General features: G+C 40.3%; 1 protein-coding gene across 2 annotated transcripts in view; it reads right to left on the minus strand.

The window, feature by feature from the left end:
* Nucleotides 1–18,927, minus strand: part of PDE8B (phosphodiesterase 8B) — a 71,056-nt gene extending 52,129 nt beyond the window's left edge. For both annotated transcript variants that reach the window (XM_036403786.2, XM_036403785.2), the window contains exon 1: nucleotides 18,616–18,927. In XM_036403786.2, the coding sequence (XP_036259679.1) occupies nucleotides 18,616–18,927 (312 nt within the window). The remainder of the gene's footprint in view (nucleotides 1–18,615) is intronic.
* Nucleotides 18,928–19,187: the final 260 nt, after the last annotated feature.

Genomic DNA, 19,187 nt, shown 5'->3' on the forward strand with positions numbered 1-19,187 from the left:
TGCAAATTCACAGTACAAACATCAATAAAAATTGAACCTTCCCAAGTTTATAGGATAACAGACATCTATGGACACTTTCCCCATTACAGTCTAACATTGACCTTAAAATCCAAAACCAGCATTTAAATATATGTCAAAATTAACTATTTTGCCATTGACCCTTTAGTTAGAAATCCACAAATAGAATTATTCTCAGAGCAGACCCTACCATCTCAAGTATCATGAGTGATGCTGTCTCCTGTAACAAAGCCTCCAGCTTAGCACTGTCTGTTATTGTGAAACTACAAATTATCAACATGAAAGTCTGTGCCATGTCTCACACTAAAAATTGTGTAGATAATGAAAATCAAAGCCAAATTCTCATCAAAATAAACAGCTCCAAGGCTCTTACGCTGACTGAATAATTCATGATCACATTTAATTCAGTTCAAATTTCTATTCTAGTTTTGACAAAGCCGCTGCAGCAAATCCAGACAGCAGCAGTCATGTCTCAAATACTCCAAGACTGATATCCAGATATCACACTCTGTGATATGCACAGTGCCTTGCCCACTTGTGAGTCATCAAACTAAGCCACAATAGACTGGGTCACCCAAACCCAGCATTTCCACCCTCTCTGTTTTGTCGTTCAAGACTAAAGTGTTTACAAAGGTTGTCTCACCAATTTTACAATTCTCAAAGACAAAAGACTTTTCTAATAGGGCACATGGGCTGATTACCCAAACAGAGATGTTTGGCTACCCAAACAGAGATGAAGAGTGAGGAAGAGTAGAAGGAGTATTTGTACAAGGTAGGTATAAGTGACATACATGAAGTGGTAGAGACAAGGGAAGTTCTGACTCAGAGGAACAGAGAAGCAAGTGTTAGATGCACCTGAAGAATTTATACCTCACAGAAACAAGAAATACTCTGATGAAACTTAGTTACCCAGTCTTACAAACTTGAATGCAGTCATGAAAATTTGACTGCTATTATTCTATTAATATAAAGGCAGGTAGGACAAGCATCTGATTTTAGGATTTAACTTTTGCATATAGCTGCAATCCAAATAAGCTCTGCAAAAGCACGGAAAGAAGGCATATAATAGACCTTCACCTGGTCTGCTGAACCAGTGCAAATTATTACTTACACAATAAGCAATAATAATTTTGGTATTACTTACCACTACTTACACAGCGTGTGCGGGTGAAATTAAAAGTTTTCCGGAAAAGCATTTTTTTGGACATTTTGTTCCAGTCTTACCAAAGAGAAGCGCCATTAAATTAAGTGCCATGGTTCAGACCCAGCATTACAAAACTCATGCAAATGCTCTACAGAGACCTCTTACTGCTACTCCAGTTTTTAGGTACTGACATCTCTTTGAACACAATATAGTCATTTTTCTCCACCATTAGGATTGTCCATTATGAGGATGTAATTATGCAACTTACTACCAACACATTACTGAGAAGATTAAAAAAAATTGTACACACAGGGAAGCACGACCCTCTTGCAAATGTCTTGCCAATCAATTTTCTCCCATGGCTTCTGCACGTCCACAGCATGAACTTCCACCCTTAAGAATCAAAAGCAGAAGTTCTGCCTGCTGTGTACAATGTTAACTGACAAATTTTCTCTCCCAAAGAAGAGTTGCAATTGCCTAGTTTCAATGCACCTTATACTGCGGAAGTTGAACCCAGCTCAGCAATTCTTTAATTCTATTTTATGAGCAAGATTTCTGGAGACAAGAAGGGCTTCTTGTACAGTTAAAGGCAGCATAGTCCAAACGTTCAGGACTTCACTGAATTAAGCCCTTACTAAGCAACAGGAGCCATATACCTGCCATGAACTGTGGAAGAGTATCAATCTCCTCTTCAAGAGATCACATGGACATTAAAATCCTGACACTTTCCAACCACCTTTATTAAAAAATCCAGCCCCTGAAAGCCATAAAATATTTTAGTTTCAATTCACAGACAAACATGTGCACCATCACAGATTTTATAAGGCATGATGTCTTCACTTCAGTGGATTAGACCCTGTATCATGGACAACTCCAATGAATAACGGCTTATGTGTAAATTATTCACACTGTTACACTACAGTCCATGAGATTACAACAGAAAAAGCTATTGCTGAGTTTTCTGTTTTATATCTCTCTCATATATCTCTTGATTTTACAGCTGTCTTTGGAGGCACTCTGTAGGGAAATAAGTTGTATTCCCTGTTAATATTGTACTTATTACAAGTGCATGTCACAAGACAGGAAACAGTAACTTCTGTAAGTTTCTTACTGGGTCCCATCTAGTTTTCAAAGAAGTTAAGAAATATTTGATTGTCATAAACTGAGGGAAAGGAGATGCCAAGCGATCAGCTAAAGAGGTCTGGGCACTCAGGCCACTTGTACTACTCTGTGTCACTCTGCAACAGAGTTCTATGGTAGAACAAAAATATTGAGATATATTGAACAAAAGATGCAATAGAATATAATTTTATAAAACATATGGGGTCACTCTAAAATGAGTGCAGATAAAACCATATTTAAATATTTATAAAAATATATATTAAAAACCATATAAAATCATACATTCTCAAGAGAAAGAAATATAATAAACTAGTCCTGTTCAAGACTGCTGAAAAGGGTTTGTTGGAATGCCATAGGCAAAGCTATTAAAAAAAATGGAGAAAAAAACCAACTGCAAGATAGGTAGGGTAGCAGAGAGCCTTGACTGCAAGAGTCATAGAAATTAGGTGAAATTCAAACAATACAAAGAGCTATGTTGCTATCTGTTAGAAGTTTCTTAGCTGAGTACAATAGAAAATGCAGACATGACAGCTTAGGACTCGCATCAGTAAATCAGAGACCAGAAATAAACTTTTTCAAGGCTTTGATGAAACTGAAAAAGATACAGGAGGTGGCTTCCAACAATTGCAAGGGCCAGCTCTCTGACCCAAGCGTCCAGAAATTACATTTTACTTCACATAGCAAGTTGCTGTTAAAGATCAAATGCTCTCCCAAAAGCAAATAAGAGACTTTGGGCTGGGAGACCTTCTCCTCTGTAATAAAATGTCTGTAATTGTTACAGTCAAAGAACATAAAACGTTCATTTCTGGGCACACACAGAACACTCTCACTTGCTCACTAGTCCCACCTGTAGAAACCCTGTGATGAATTTGGTAATGCAGATTGCTGGATCCTCACACTGACTAACAAAAGAGCACCACATACCTTTTCAGTTATGGTATTGCAAATATATCATTACTATCCCTTACAGAATTTAGACCTCAAGTCTTCAGATCCATATAAAATTACTAAAACAATGAATTTTCACATTTGCAGTTCTTGGAGAAATCCCATTTTACCCCTCAATGGCATGGACCTAACCAACTGCTCCAAATTTTGCTGCCAGACATGTGTCATAACCACCCCAGGGTTATTTTAGACTTCTGGGTGCAATGACCCTGAGAAAAAAAGTTAAGTCAAATGAGTGCTCTGGTTTTCCCAGTCGAGCTGGATGGTTCTACTTGTGTCCCTAAATATTTTGCTAGGTCAGGCTTCAATGAAGATCAGGATTGTAAAGACATAACAGTTGCAGAGGGTCATATCAAGCCACCAAACTAACATCATATCTCTGAGAATGGTCAACACAGGATAAGTTGTACCAGACCAGCATAAGCACATGTGACACCTCCCACATCCATTCCCTACTGAAGGCCTTAGACATTTCCAAAACACACAGGAGTAATTTTTTACTTATTAATCCTCCCAAAAAAAGCTCTTTTACTTATTTTTGTACTGTTGCTGGGAACTCATGCTATGTGCACCATGGAACACTACCTCCTTTTTTATATATAGCTGAGAAGCACAGCACAGCCTGACATGTTCTGTAATTTGCAGTCATTATGTTTTTCATGGAGACCACCACGTAACAGATACAGATTATTCAGAAAACTGCCATTAAAAATAAGCAAAGACATTTTTAAGTCCTCTAGGTAGATATAGCTGTATTTTCAGAGGTGGTGTGAATCAACATACCCTGAATCCACAGTAGGTCTGAGACAACAGCTCTGATAGTCCTAAAGGCAATTTTACAGTCAGCATGGTGGACTAACCATGCAGAGAGATCTGTTCTGAAATAGGAATTTGCCTTGTGTACTCTAAAAAATAAGTGGCCTTGACACACCACTGCAGTAGGTATGAATCTGCAGTAGGTCAGAGACAACAGCTCTGATAGACTTAAAGGCAATTTTACAGTCAGCATGGTGTACTTACCATGCCGAGAGGTCTGTTCTGAGATGGGGATTTGCCTTGTGTACTCCAGAGGACAAGAGGAGGTCTCAGGAAAAGAGCCCCCACAAAAGTTAGCAGAAAGATGAGAAAGAAGGTGAGAAGTAATTTTGCAAGTCATGAGAACTATGGAGAGTTTATAGAAGCATGCACTGCACACCCATTTCAGCATCAATTTTTATGAAAAGAGGTACTGAATACAAACAAAATGCTGAGAAAATGCCATTTCCCCATAAAAGTCTGAAGTGCTGGCCTATCCTTAATATTTCATGTTATCAAAGTTTCTTGTGTTTCAATTCCCCTTGCAGCTTCTAGCAGAGACACACATACATTTGCAGATACAGTTTGTCCCATAAAAGTTTAAATGAAATGCCTTTGTATTAACTGGCTTTTTAATATTTCACTTCATTGAAAACACCCCAAAAATATACTATGTCATTAAAAATGAAAATTAAAAGTCATTCTCTAATCTTGCATTTTAATTTCAATCATGATGTATGCAGAGATTTTTTTTAATTATTCAGTCACTTTTACCACATTCAAAATATGATTGCCTCAAAACACTTACTAGGAGTAAGCTAAGAAATATATATTTGGAAGTCTACAAAGGCAAGCTAAAGGCAAGGCTAGGCACAGTTCCCATCTTTTTGGGGAGTGGGATCTTCATCTGTGCCTTGAAACTACCCTACCAGCCAAGGGAGTTTGCTCCCACTTGGTCACACTGAGACAACCTCTGTGGTGTTGCAGGAATCCTCATCCCAAAGCAGAAACTGTCTCCTCAGTGTTCTCTGGGGAGGCAAAAGCCACGGCATGAAAGGCACTGGGCCATCTCAGAGCCTGGGGCACTGAAATTACAAACTTTTCCTATATCAGATCATGAAAGAGATTACCCTACTTCTGCATATAATAAAATACAATAATTTTGTCATTATTGATCATGTTACCACATTGGGAAAATGAAGAAGCCTTACCTATGCTTACAGCAAATAAGAACTATTCCTGCATTTCTCATGCATACCGGTTACTTTGAATTTTCTTTGTTACATGAGACACTTGCCAAAAAGTGCAGTATTTACAAAGGTTTAGACACAGGTTTGCACAGTCTTTACACACGTTCAAGTAACTAGATTATACTGTGAACACAGTAATTTCACTGGTACCCACGACAAATTATTCTATTTTCATGGAAGACTAGTGAAGAGGCTGTGACTGTACAAATAGGATAAATACATTCTAATTTGAAAATATTTATAAGCATGTTTTACTACTAAACACTGATTCTGAGAAAGAAACAGCTGCAAGAGTGCCCATCTTATTTAAGATGGCTTGGTTTAATGATTTTCTATGTTACTCCTGACAGGTAGAGTTGCAGTTGTTCCTACCTGAGATTATTACTTCTCACTGAAATGTGTACAGTATGAAACAGCACAGCAGTCTTCATGAATTTATATGTACAGCAGAACATACACGACCCACTGTCATACACTGTACCCTTCAGTTGCTGCCAGCAATAACAGGAAAGCATTTCATCCATGTGCTGCCTCGTGTGACTAGGTTCTCCAGGAAAAGAAACATAATGACAACAGAACCAGCAACAGCCTACTCATCTACCTTGCTTAGTTTCTTTTGACAGATTTGGGATCAGAAGCAAATAAGAAACCATATTTATTTAAAGATTGATTGCTAAATTCTTCACCTTAGTGCTCCATTTAATCTCTTTCTTCAAAAGGGAATGAACTTCCATTTCAGCATGTGCTCACTGAACACATCTGCAAGTATTAAACACACAGTGGAGCCAAAACAGTAACTACATACAAGATGTTATGGCTGATGGTGAGATGAGTAAATAATCACTCATTTTATTTTTCACCCTGAATATTGATCTAACAGTGCAACCTCTACCCAAGGTGTGAAATACATCATCACAAAAAGTTAAAAAAAAAAACCCCATGTCCATTACCAAGCAAAGAGGAAGAGCAGCAAGCACTGCAATTCCATTTGGGAGACACTGGGCCTTTTTAGATCTGATCTAGCTGCTCAATGCCACCTACCCTTATAATAGTGTCACACCACCCTTATAATAGTGGCAGAGCTGAGGTGCTTATGCATTTGTTGAGGTGCCCTAGTACAAGAGTGGCTAAGTCTCAGCAAGAGCTGTAAGGTCTCAGTCCTATGCTTCCAACCTCAGAAAGGAACATCACTGGGCTATTAGTTAGGTGTAGTCAGCTGCTGAAGCGTGTATCCATCCTGACAGTGTGCATTCTGCAGCTGATGTTGCAGCTATCATTAGCACTCAAGCTTTAGTAACCTGAAGTTGGTTTAAAACTACTGTGGGTATCTCTATGGTAACATGCCTTTGGACCTCCGCACTGCAGCATGAAGTGAAGTTAGCAGTACCAGACAGGGAGAAAATTTTCAGCTGGATCCTCCCAGCTAATAGAAGATATTAATGTATTAGAAATAAGGCCTTTTGAAGAAGCTGTAAATCAGGTGAACGTTTTTATCAGAGTATAACCAGAATCTCAAACTGACTATAGTAAGTTCTAATTTATGAATAAATGAAACATTTTTCCCAGAATTTTGTGGTTGAAATATTTCTCTCGTTGAAGCAAAATTTTCAAATAAACAGAAAATCCAATTCTTACTAACTTCCCATTAGCATACAAGTCAGTTGCTGAGTGAATTTTTAAGAAGGCAAGCAGGAAAAATTTGAAAGGAGATTAGAGAAGATGTACAGAAGGCTCTTCCCTGTTTTACACTTAATTCTGTGACAGGCAGCATGAAGGTACTTTTTTCTGTCATACATTTATGCTATGATTTTTTCCTGTCCATGGCATGCATATTGATAGTAAAAAAGAAGATATACCTGTATTGTCAGATACTAATCACTTTAGTCAATACTTGGAATAGACAAAGAACAGAGTGAGGAAGAATGACTTCAGAGTGAGGAAGAATGACTGAAGATACTTGGCAGCTGGTAGAAGCAGGCTGTGAACTGTGACCAAAAAGAACAAAGAAATTCACACATTTAAATGTATCCTGCTTTGATCCCATTTTCAGTAAGGGCAATACCTCTGCAATCATTCGAAAGGGCAAGGAGAGGGGCAATAAAATAAATAAAATTTATTTTGGGAATAAAGTCAATGAAAACTGGAGGAAAGATGCCAGCAGATGGCACACCCAACCTGCAGACAAGAATGCAGCAAGTATATGTACAAACATATAAAAAATCTCCTATTGTTCAAAGAAGGCAAACTATCCTCTTCTTATGTGATCACTTCCTCAGTGATCCTATGCTGAAAGAACAGGTGAAAACCAAAAATCCTGTGGCAGGGAGAGTGGCAGATCAATGAAAGAAAGCACTGCTGACATCTCCAAGTGATGCATATCTTGTAGCTGCACCAATGCCTGGCCACTACCTCCCTCACCTACCAAGAAATGTTGAACAGTTATCAGGGGGAGTTAGAAAAAAGCCAATTGGAGCAGCAGCACAGCCCAACTACAGTTAAAATAGCTAAGGGCTGTGTAGGAGGTATAATGCCAGCTATTTTGATCACTGTTAGCCCTTTAGCCACAAGAGAATGTATTGCAGCCCAGACATTTATTCCTATTGAATTAAAAATAAAATGTGGGGAAATTTTCTGAAAATCTGAATAGCCTTTTGCCCACTGCCTATCTAAAAAAAGCCAGATCATCATCTCACTGATGTCAGTGTTCTTTCCAGATGCAAGATTTGCATTCTAACATATGGAGTCGCGACTTCTGAATTTGTACTGCTGGACTATATGTATGCATTTCACATTTCTACGCTGGAGCTGGAAGTGCAAAATGGCACCAAGTTTTAATGTTGCATCATTAAACATTGTTTTGTACAGTAAACACTGTATTTTAAGCTCATTCATTAGATTTTGAAATAAAATGCTTCTCTTTCCTTCAGTGGTAGGAAATGATACACAAAAAATTCAGATGATTAAAGTTCATCCTTTGATGGGCAATCATGTGCATCAGCCAAGTAGGAAAACACTATTCTCTGACAAGAATTCACATGTGAGCTACAGAAATACAGCACCTTTTTCAGTATAAAACTATCTACAGGTCTGTGGATATTTGCAACTAAATGAAAAATAACAATAAAGCAAACGTGAAAGGATGGCCTTGAAGGAGTTACTTCCAGCACAGCAGATTTTTCAAATCTAAGGTGAGGTCGCAGATGTCTTATAGCTCCAAAGGGGCAAAAAAATGCTTCATCTAAAAATAGCCTCTTGTATAAATGCAGTGGAACCCATGAAAAAGATTCCCTTCTTTGAAGACAGTTCATTACTGAACTCTTTGAACTGTACGGATAGTCCCTAAGCCACTAAAATGCCAGAGGGCCAAGAGGGATCTGTATGTGCATCAGCTGTTCTTATGTATCTGCAACCAGACACCCATTCTGGTTGACTGTAATACTCATCAGTCCCACTAGTTTTTCTCATCTCAATAATTTTATATTTCACTTTCATAAACCTGAAAGAAAAAGTCTGACATCTCTACCACCAGGATGCACAAAATATAACTTAAAATTATGACATTTAAAATATATTGTCTTTAAGACTTGCACAACTCTTGTCTTGAGTGTGAGCCTTAAATAAATCTATCAAACACATAGTTTTTAACCCACTAATGGTGTGAGAAAAAAAAAACCAGTTCTGTTGCTCAGTTCAATCTCACCTAAAGGACTAGAGTAGTAAAAGCTCTGTCACACAGAACCAAAAAAAATCCCAGAATGTATCAAAGAAACTGTTGCTCCAAACAAAATGACACCATTTATACAGTTACATTTGAAAGAAAAAAAAACCAAAACCCATTAAGTTTAAATAATTCCCATGCACCAGACTCACAGAGCTAACACATTGTGTGAATTCTGTCCTAATTGGGATGGCAATACAGAAGTCCCTGCTGACATTTAACAAAGTTATCACAGAAGTTATGCTAAAACCAGTTATATCAGTAGTATCACCGTATTGGAACAATTATGATTCTTAGTGTTACTTGTTTTGCTTTGGTGTTATTTTGTTGTTGTAATTTTGGTTTTGGGGAGAATATCTTTGCCTCTCTTTTGTCAAAACTTCTTTCAGAAAGCAGGTGGTTAGTGATCTTCAGTTTGTCTAGACTAATATTAGGTACTTCTTTCTTGCTTTCAAATGTTTGACTATAAGATGCAGAAGGAGTCTTCTGCTACTGTGATGGGCTCATTAATAAAACAGAGACAAGCACAGACTAACAAGTGGCTTTAAGCAGCAGTGGGTACAGTTTTGTACACAGATCATCTAGGCAATTCCTGTTGCAGCAGCATTGAGTGGTAAAGATATGTTTTTGTTGTGCAGCTCTAAGATTTGGACAGAAATCTCTAGATTCAGATATCACATCTGCTCAAGACTCAAAGCATCAAAGAATCCAGTGCCACCAAGAAAAGACTTTTATTTCCCCCCAAAACACCTCTCTACCTACATGTCCCTTAAGCTCCATTCCCTTTGGTATGTCTCTGCCCTGAACTCCTCCAGCCCATAACACAGGACCCATCCACAACCACCCCAGCTTAGCTAGATTGATCATTTTTTTACTACTTGAACCATGATATCTCACCTGCTTAGTCCATCTCAGATCTTCACTTCAACCATCTCTTCTCTAACCACCCACCACACCATCATAGTACTCCAGCTGACCTTTTTGACAAAAGTAGCCAAAGATTTCCCAGGTTTCCACCAGCACCCTGTGGCTGCCATCCAGAGCTCCAAGGGGAAGGAGAGCTGTCCAGCAGCTGCAGATCAGTACACCATGACCATGAGAATGCAAGAAATCTTAACTTTTTTGTCTTGCTATCCTAGCCTACACATTGCAATTTGAGGTAAAATGCAGCAGTCTGAAACAAGGCCATGGCAAAGGTGTTTAGGCCACAGCAAAGGTGTTTGACACAGCAGTTACTGACTTCTTCCATGAGCCACAGCACTGCTTAGAACATTAACACAGACCTAAACGTTTAACACATGTGAATGGATTTATTCTGGAATGTAATATAACCACCCTTTCTGAAATCTTGTGATTTTTCACAATATAGACAGTTGTTTAAGAAAGATTTGTCTTTAGCACAAGGAGGAAGTAATGATTCATCAGGCAGGACTGTTTAGGATGCATGGATTTCAGGGAAGCAATCTTAAAAGCGAGAGAAAGAGAAAGCGACAACAGCCAACAGTCCAGTGAGAAGAGTACTCACGTGAGAGGACCTTTTTATAAACTTTCAAAACAGAGACTTGAGCTTGGGTGTCTATCCAGAAAACACCTGAGTCATCACATTAACACCTATTCTGGGGTCTCAGAAGAAATTTGATTAACTTTGGAAAAGAACACACACAAGAAGCTAAACCTAATTTTCTCTCTCCTTTTCTAAAAGAGGTTTCTTGATTTTCGGGCTAGCACAATGGTTTGATAAATTGCATTTCATAATGGACATGATAACTGCAGGGGAACAATGATCATTGACAACATTCAAGTCCACAGTGCCCTCAGATAGCCTTCTAAGTCTGCAGCAGGGGAGGAGGAAAGCCTCTCTCACTGTTCTTCTAGAAAAATGGCTAACCTAAGAGAAAAGGGAAAATTGACTGCTGGAAGTAGCTCCCAAGCTAACACCAGAGACCTCATGTTCAATTCCACATTCAATTACACTGATTTTTTTTTACAACACTAAAAGGTATACCACCTGTAACTATATCACTATTTGATGAAAACATGCATATAACAAGATAGGAATCAGACCTCACTCTTCCAAATATAAACAAATTAATTGTAATTAAATCTGACAGGCTGCAGCTCTATATGAAAACTGACTGTGAGCAGTTTCTCCTAGGCTTACAAACAGATGTTGAATAGCTTGATTTTTACTACCTATATTGCTTTAAAACTCTCTTCTGTCCATTTCATCAGTGGATGTTACTGACCCTACTGATGCAGAGTCTCTCAAATATCCATTGTTCCTTTGGAATTCTTATTTAAATGTGGTTTAATAATATCTATACACACATTCACACCTGGCTGTATTGTCTGTGAATTCTGTGTACTGGAATCCAGGTGGCCCAGATCTCTGCAATTCCGGCTCTATTTTTCCATGCCATGAAACCAACTGCACTGGTCCAGTTTTCCCATCCTTTTGGACCAAATGCTGCCTCCTCAGATGCAATCTGAATCCAGGGTAAAAGGTCAATTAATTGTAAATCTACATCAAAATTAGACATGCATTTTCAAAGTGAATAACTCATGTTATTAAGAGTTTAATATTGAGACAGTTTCTGAAGTAGCACCATTTAGATGCGGGGTTTCTCAGCATAAATCTGCACTCTACCCTTTCTACATCCAAGATATGAAATATTTGGCATTGGATAGCCAAGTCAAAGATTTACAGGGTAGAGATATACATGGATTTTTAAAAACTATTCTCCAGAGTACCTTGCTATTCAAAGAGTCAGAGGTAATACAAAGGAACATCATGTCTCTAATGCATTTTGTTCTTTTACAGCTGACAACAAGGGTGAGAAAGACATTTATAAATAATTGGATGCGGAAGGATGGGGCTGTGGTTAACACAAGTGGCTGAACTGAAAGGGAAAAATAAAGTTCACTGTCAAATGGACTAATGGTCTTCTCAAGTGAAGAAAGTTACCTGGAGTAGACACTGCCACCAAAAAACTGTACAGAACATCACCTTAACTCAGAATTAACAATGTATTTTTGCACAGAACTTCTTCCTCACATAGAGAGAAAGGTGACTCAAGCTTCATAAGCCAAAAGCACTGGTGTTTTGGGGGAGCTGTGGAAGCTCCTGCACAATGAGCTCATTCTACTTTATGGTCTGTGAGACTGCCCCAGAAAAGATGCCCTCAAAAAAGCAAGGGGACAGCCAGGTGTTGTGTTGCTGCCCTACAGTAAGGTGACTGCTGGTGACTTTCTGGGCTAGAAATGCACCTACTGATCTGTGCCAGAGGGAGACAGTACTACACAAGAGATCATCAGGAGGCAGTTAGCTGTAAGCTCACGCCCTCAACCACTTCAAACACACAGGCTGCTCTTCACTATCTCTGTACTTTGGTCTTTACATAAGTAAATGTGATTGCTGATTTCCTTAAGCTATAATCCTGGGTTTGAAAAGACTCACCAAAAAAAGGTAAATGCTGCTGCATCATAAAACACTTCACATGTTATTTTCTAGCAGCCATACAGGTACATCCAGTGTTCACTAAAGGCACTTTTAGAAAAGTTACATGGACAATAGAGAAAATTTTGAAAGATTCACACCAAGCTCTTCAGAAGATAAAACCTCAGTCTCATTCTGCGCATATCAAACAGTAAAAGGGCAAAACAGATGCTGCTAATGGTCAGTTTAACACCACTTGGTATTTTGGGCACTGAAAGGCAAAGTCTTAAAATAAATTTTTACTGAAGGACTTAGAGAGGTCCTGGACCTGTTGAGTTCTAATGATGAAACTGTTGAGGCTCATTGTTCTCTTACAAGCCTTCGGCAATTCTCTTTTCTCATACATGTGTGTGCGCACGCACGTGTGCTCATTTTATATTTAGTGATATAAATGGATATCATCCAGAGCAATTTTGGAAGTCCAGAATGTTGTGTGACTCAATGTGAAGTTATTAATCAGGCTTCTCTTTGCCAGGTGGTTTAATATTTTCTGAAGAAATGGTTTTATCTGTTTTGTAACAGTTCTTCTGTCAAGCATTGCTTAAGAGCATAACAACAGTGCTTGCCAAAGTTCACCTGCATCATTTGAAGGAGGAATGGAAAGGTCAGATACAGATCAGCAAAAGTCCTTTTACTGTATTCATTTAAGATACCTGGGCTTAGTCACAGAATAACACCTCTATACTAGTACTTTTCTTTAGGGTAAGAGCTATTCAGGCCAGCACCTCTCAGAGAACAGTTAGCCTAAAATAACAAGGTCCTGCATTGTAATATATTTCAACAGTTTTTGGCCTGCTCAATTTTTTTATGCCAACTCTGCAGTACTCAGCTATGTTCAAGAGGTGCCTTATGTCTCAGGTGTCCTACTGAGTTGTGAAATGAACCTTCATCACACTAAGTTACAGAGTTGGGTGGTTTATTTTCTAGGTTTACACTACATCTGGTGTGTTCCTCATGCCACAGAACTTACTACTAGCCAGTTAAACCGTAGTACACCTCAAACAAAACCAGAAGTGCAAGAAGTACCCTCACTTTTCTTATACATGGTACTGCTTGAAAGACAATTGTATTTGAAATCAAGGCAATACCTATGACTATATTTACACATGACCTATGAACTTGATGCAACTCTCTCAGTGGCTGGATTTCTTGATGTTCTCCAATTTGTATTTGGCAGCTGCAGTCTTAGAATTATTCCCCACATAAAAACAAGACAAAACAAAACAAGCAAAACTAAAACCAAACCAAACCAACAAACAAACAAACAAACAACAACAACCCCCCCCCCAAAAAAAAACAAACAAAAAACACCTAACCAAAAAAAACACTGACATTTTGAAGAGAAGGATATGTCCCATATGTCCCAACACTTCCACCTTGGAACTTAACACAGCCAACACTGGTAAGAAATACTGTCCCATTGTATTTTTGCTTATTTCTGAGCTTTTCTTGCTACAGAAAAGCCTGAAAATGGTCAAATTCTACTGCTACTGTGACTGATCAAGAGAGGCTCATAAACAAGTCTTTCTTTTCTACAGAGAAGATAGCATAAGAAGAACCAAATCATTACACCTGCTGTTCTTGTAATTTCAAGAAGAAAAATATGATAAAGTAATCAATGGAAGTCTGCAAGTTGTTTGCAGGGTTTTTTCCATCTAGCTAATATGTTAGCAACATGAGCTTTGAAACTTGTCTGTTGCTGTAAAGTTTTGTTAATGCTGAAGTCTCAAGATATCAAGAAAATCAGAACTTTTCACAACTTCTGCTTAAGACTTGGCCATCATTAAAAGATGTAAACATATATAAGGGATTTACATTTGCAAATCCCCAAGGAAGTGTCAAAAAGACTGTTTACTTCTTGCTAAACAGGTGGTACTGCTGCACTTCAGAACCAGCAGTAACTGAGCAATTGGTCAAGCAGCCATTTTACAGTCAGCATCTTCTCAGCTCATTGTTATGCTTTCGTGATGGAAGCTAAATGCCTTGTATTTTTATAGAAAGCTGATGGAACATTTGAGATATTAATACTCTTTCTTTTCATTACATTGTTTTGCTTTGTTAAGGAGGGTACAAAGGGAAGGAATGGCTGGTTTTTTTCAATTGAGTGCTTCTGCCCAAGTACTTTAAGAACAGAGTGTATGGCTGAGCACCAGAAACTGTGGGTCCTCTCCCAAATCAACCTGTAACAAGTCCACTTGAGATCTTTGTCAGGCAACCTGTAGATAATTGTTTACCAGGCTTTCAAGATCAAAAGAAACACACCTACCCACCAAAATTGCTGACCGGTTACTCATAAACAGTGTCAGTGGATGGGACCAACACCTCTCAATTCTCTGAACAATTCATAACTTTTCATTAAGGAAAGAAGAAGAAAAGAAAAAAAAACAAAAAATTATCTTTTGTAACACTGACCTCACACCAAATGAATACAGATAAATACTTTGAAAGTAAGGTTTAGATAAGCCATGTATTTTAAGTGACATTGGATCATTTTTTCTTTGGTTGGCTTTTATTTTTTATTTGAACTGAATAGGGTTGAAATTATTACAGGTTGATTTATTTTAAGGCTAGTTTCATACTATCGTGTGGATGAGTTTTAAAACATTGTATAAAAAGCAGGATCAAATGTAAAGTGCAATACTTGATTGTGTAAACAACTAAAGAGCAGTTTAGAACACAAAATGAAGGCACACCAAGCAACATGGTGTCTTTTGAAACCAAGACACATAGTTTGAGTGTTTTGAGCAGTTACAGAACAGATATATATACATTTTATTATATAATAGTGCTAATAGTTAGTATATTGCTTTTGTCTTCTAATTCACTTAGATGAGATTTTGTGGTGGTTTAACCCCAGATGGCAACTAAGCCCCAGGCAGCTGCTCATTCACTCAATCACCCAGAGGATGGGGAAGGAATCTGAGGAGTGAAATTGAAATAACTCATGAATTTGACACTTTATTAGGTAAAGTAAAAGGTGCACACATGAGCAAAGCAAAACAAGGAATTAAGTCATCATTTCCCATGGGTAGGCAGGTGTAAAGCCATCCCCAGGAGAGCAGGGCCCATCATGTGCAGGGACTACTTGGGAGGACAAACACCATCAATCCAAATGTCCCCTGTGCCTTCCTCCTTCTTTCCCCAAGTGTGATGCCATATGGTATGGAATATCCAATATTGCTAATGCATGCAACCAAGCACTACAGCAGTTAAAACCAAGTGGTATTTCTAGACACTCTTTCCATATCAAAATAAATTATATTATTCTTCACTTTTGAGCTTTTATGGAAATAAATATTGTTATCATGTACTACTGCAGGAACATGTTTCCACACTTTTCCACTTATAATCTGTCAAGTATAGTATACTATTTTGCCTGTATGATAGTTCTGTAATAACCCAACCCTGTTGTAGTCAATACTTTAGTGCGATGTACAAAATTACGCCAGGACTGGCAGTAAGAATGGCAGCTCTAACTCAACTAAAAAAAAAACAAAAACAAATTACAGATCCTAATTCTTTTAAGAATGAAAATATTTCTACTATATAATTGAAATAATTGTTAAATAACTTCAAAAACCCCAGACGCCTAACAAACTCATAATTTGTAAAAAGAAGTGAAGCTATCAAAAATAATCACAAATCTGAACCACAGAATCATTTAGGTTGGAAAAGACTGAATATGGCACTTAGTGCCATGGGCTAGTTGACGAGGTGATGTTAAGTCATAGGTTGGGCTTGATGATCTCAAAAGTCTTTTCCAACCTAGTTAATGCTGTGATTCTGTGAACAGACATCCAAGTTCAAATCCAATCTTTGACCAATCACCACTGTATCACTACGGCACAGAGTGCCACATCCAGTCGTTTCTTGAACAATTCCAGGGATGATGACTTTATCACTTTCCTGGCCAGTCACTCCCAATGCTTGACAATCCTTTGTGTGAAGAAATTCTTCCTGATGTACCACCTGAACCTTCCCTGGAGCAGTTTGAGGCTGTTTCCTCTCATCCTGTATCTTGTTGCCTGGAAGAAGATACCAACCCCCACCTGGCTGCACACTCCTTTCAGTTGTAGAGAGTGGGAAGGTTCCCCCTGAGCTTTCTTTTCTTCAGTCTTCTCTCTCACGCCCAGCTCCCTCAGCTGTTCCACAGCTCTGTTTCCCTTCCCTAGACTCACTCTAGCACCTCAATGCCTTGTAGTGAAGAGCCCAGAGCTAGACACAGGATTCCAGGTGTGGCCTCACCTTTTCTGAGTACAGGGGGCCAATCCCTGCCCTGGCCCTGCTGGCCACAGCATTGCTGATCCAGGCCAGGATGCCATTGGCTTTCTTGGCCACCTGGGCACAGCCTGGCTCATGTTCAGCTGCTGTCACCAGCACCCCCAGGTCCTTTCCAGCCACTCTGCCCCAGCCTGTGCAGCTGCCTGGGCTTGCTGTGACCCAAGGGCAGGACCCAGCACTGGGCCTTGTGGAACCCACCAACATTACAATACCGATCAGAAAGTTCAAACCATCTGAAATACATGCAGTTTAAATAACTAGAAAGTTGGGAAATATATTTGTTTATAACAGCATGTAATGTAATAATATATAGTAAACAACTATTGAGAACCAAGTTATGACTCTAAAAAAACTTTTTTTTTCCAATTCTTCCTATTTTCTTTTCAATTCTCAACTTAATTGTAAAAGTGTTTTGATTTTGTTCTCCTCTTAACAGGAGAAAAAAGAAATCATATTAAAAAAAGAAATCATGTTTTGTCTGAAGTATTGCACTCTGACTAGTAAAAAAAAATAAAAATCTATAAATCCAAGAAATACAAGAATTGTTTTACTCCAGCTATGCTTGAATTTTGTCCCAGTTGTTGATAATGCAGGCTCCTCATCTGAGTGAGTAAAACAGTAAACATGACTGCAGACAATTCTACAATTTTCTCAGCACTTGAACTAACAAACTGACAATGGGCCATGGGGGTGTTGGGTTTTTTTCTGTGATTTCTCCCACTTATGTTTTCCTTAAGTTTTCCTAATATGTCTGATTTTTTAAATAATTAAGGAACATTTTATAACTTTGGAATTTCTTACTGATATTCTAACAAAATACTAGGATTACTTTGTGACATGATATCCTGCTTTCTTAGTAAAACAGAAAAGTAACCTAAGATGCAGCTAAGATCATGACACCGGTTTTGATTTTTGTTTGGTTTTTTTTGGTTTTTTTGTTTGTTTGTTTGGTTGGTTGGTTGGGGTTTTTTTGGTTTTTTTGGTTTGGTTTTTTTTTGTTTGTTTTTTATTTATAAACTTTGGAAGGAGGCAACAAAACAAATTTTAATTTCTAGAAGACTTTCAGGGAAGTTACTTACTCTGATATTAAAAAAAAACCAAACAACCCACAAACCAAACAAACCTCATGGAAAAAAAAATCCAGCGCAATGATCTCTTTGCAAGTGCTAAACTTAAGTGAAGACGTTGACAGGCAGGTTGCAGCAGTGCCTGCTTTAGCCACTGAGAGGGGGACCAAGTCTTCCAGGTACCCTACAGACACAGCCCCCGCCCGCTCCTCAAGGAGCATCTCCACAGCCCTAAAGCAGCAAGGTGCATCAGCGTACGTGTGCAGATCATAGTGGTTCGGTTCTCAGCCGAACACCCACGCCTAGAAGCAACAGTTCATTTTAACAGATACGGCGGGAAGAAAAAGGGATGAAGTAAATAAAGCTAGCACTAAGTACTCTCTGCCATCAGCCACAGAGCTCAAAACAAGCCCTTTCCCCGCTCGCTGGGTGTGCGTGGCCGATCCCAGCACAGGGCGCCCCGGAGCCGCACCAAGGCTGTGGTTCGGGGCGGAGAAAGGCTGAGAGAGCCTGAGGGGCCCGGCGGCTGCTGCTCCCCCCGGCGAGCTCCAGGCGAGGCGGCCCCCCCGCAGCAGTGCCAGCCCGGCCCGGCCCGGCCGCCGCAGCTGCGGTGAGTCAGTGGGCACTAGGGCACCGCTCCTGCCAGCTGCATCCCGCCCGCCGAGCATCCTCCGGCGGGGGAGGCGCTGGGTCCGCACACCGTCCTCCCTCTGCCGCGGCCGGCGGGGACCCGCACCGGGACCGCCGGAAATCCCTCCGGAGCGGCGACCTCTTACCTTGGCACTGGAGCTGCTGGTCTGGGTGTCCGCCTCGACGCTGCAGCAGTGGGGCGTCCTGGACCGGGCGGAGGCGCCGCCGGACTCCCTGCGCTCCTTGCGGCGGGGGCCGGCGGAGGGCGGCGGCTGTCGGCTCTGGTAGGCGAGGACGGAGGGGATGGAGTCGGCCGCGTCTGTCTTAACGAAGAGGCCGTGCAGGGTGGTGGTGCCCTGCGAGATCGTGGTGGTCTGGTGGGGGGAGTTGGACTCCTCCGAGTCCCGGCAGTATATCACACCGCTATGCGAGACGTGAATGCTGGGTGCGCAGCCCATCCCTTCCCTTCCCAGCCACCCCGCCCCGCTGCACCGCCGCTCCGCTCCGCTCCCACCTGCCGCCCGCCCGGGATGCGGGGCCGCCGCCCCTGCGCCGCGCACCCCGCGCCGCCGGCACCGGCGCCTCCCCCCGCCGGTGGCGCTGCCCCGGCCACTCCCGCCCCTGCGGCGCCTCCCCGTCACCCCGCCCGCTCCCCGCGCTGCCTCTGGGGTCCCCAGATCTGCTAAGCCCCTTCCCCTCTTCGGCAGCGTCTTAGGGA

This window comes from Molothrus ater, chromosome Z (assembly GCF_012460135.2).
Source record: "Molothrus ater isolate BHLD 08-10-18 breed brown headed cowbird chromosome Z, BPBGC_Mater_1.1, whole genome shotgun sequence".
Classification (NCBI taxonomy): Eukaryota; Metazoa; Chordata; class Aves; order Passeriformes; family Icteridae; genus Molothrus; species Molothrus ater.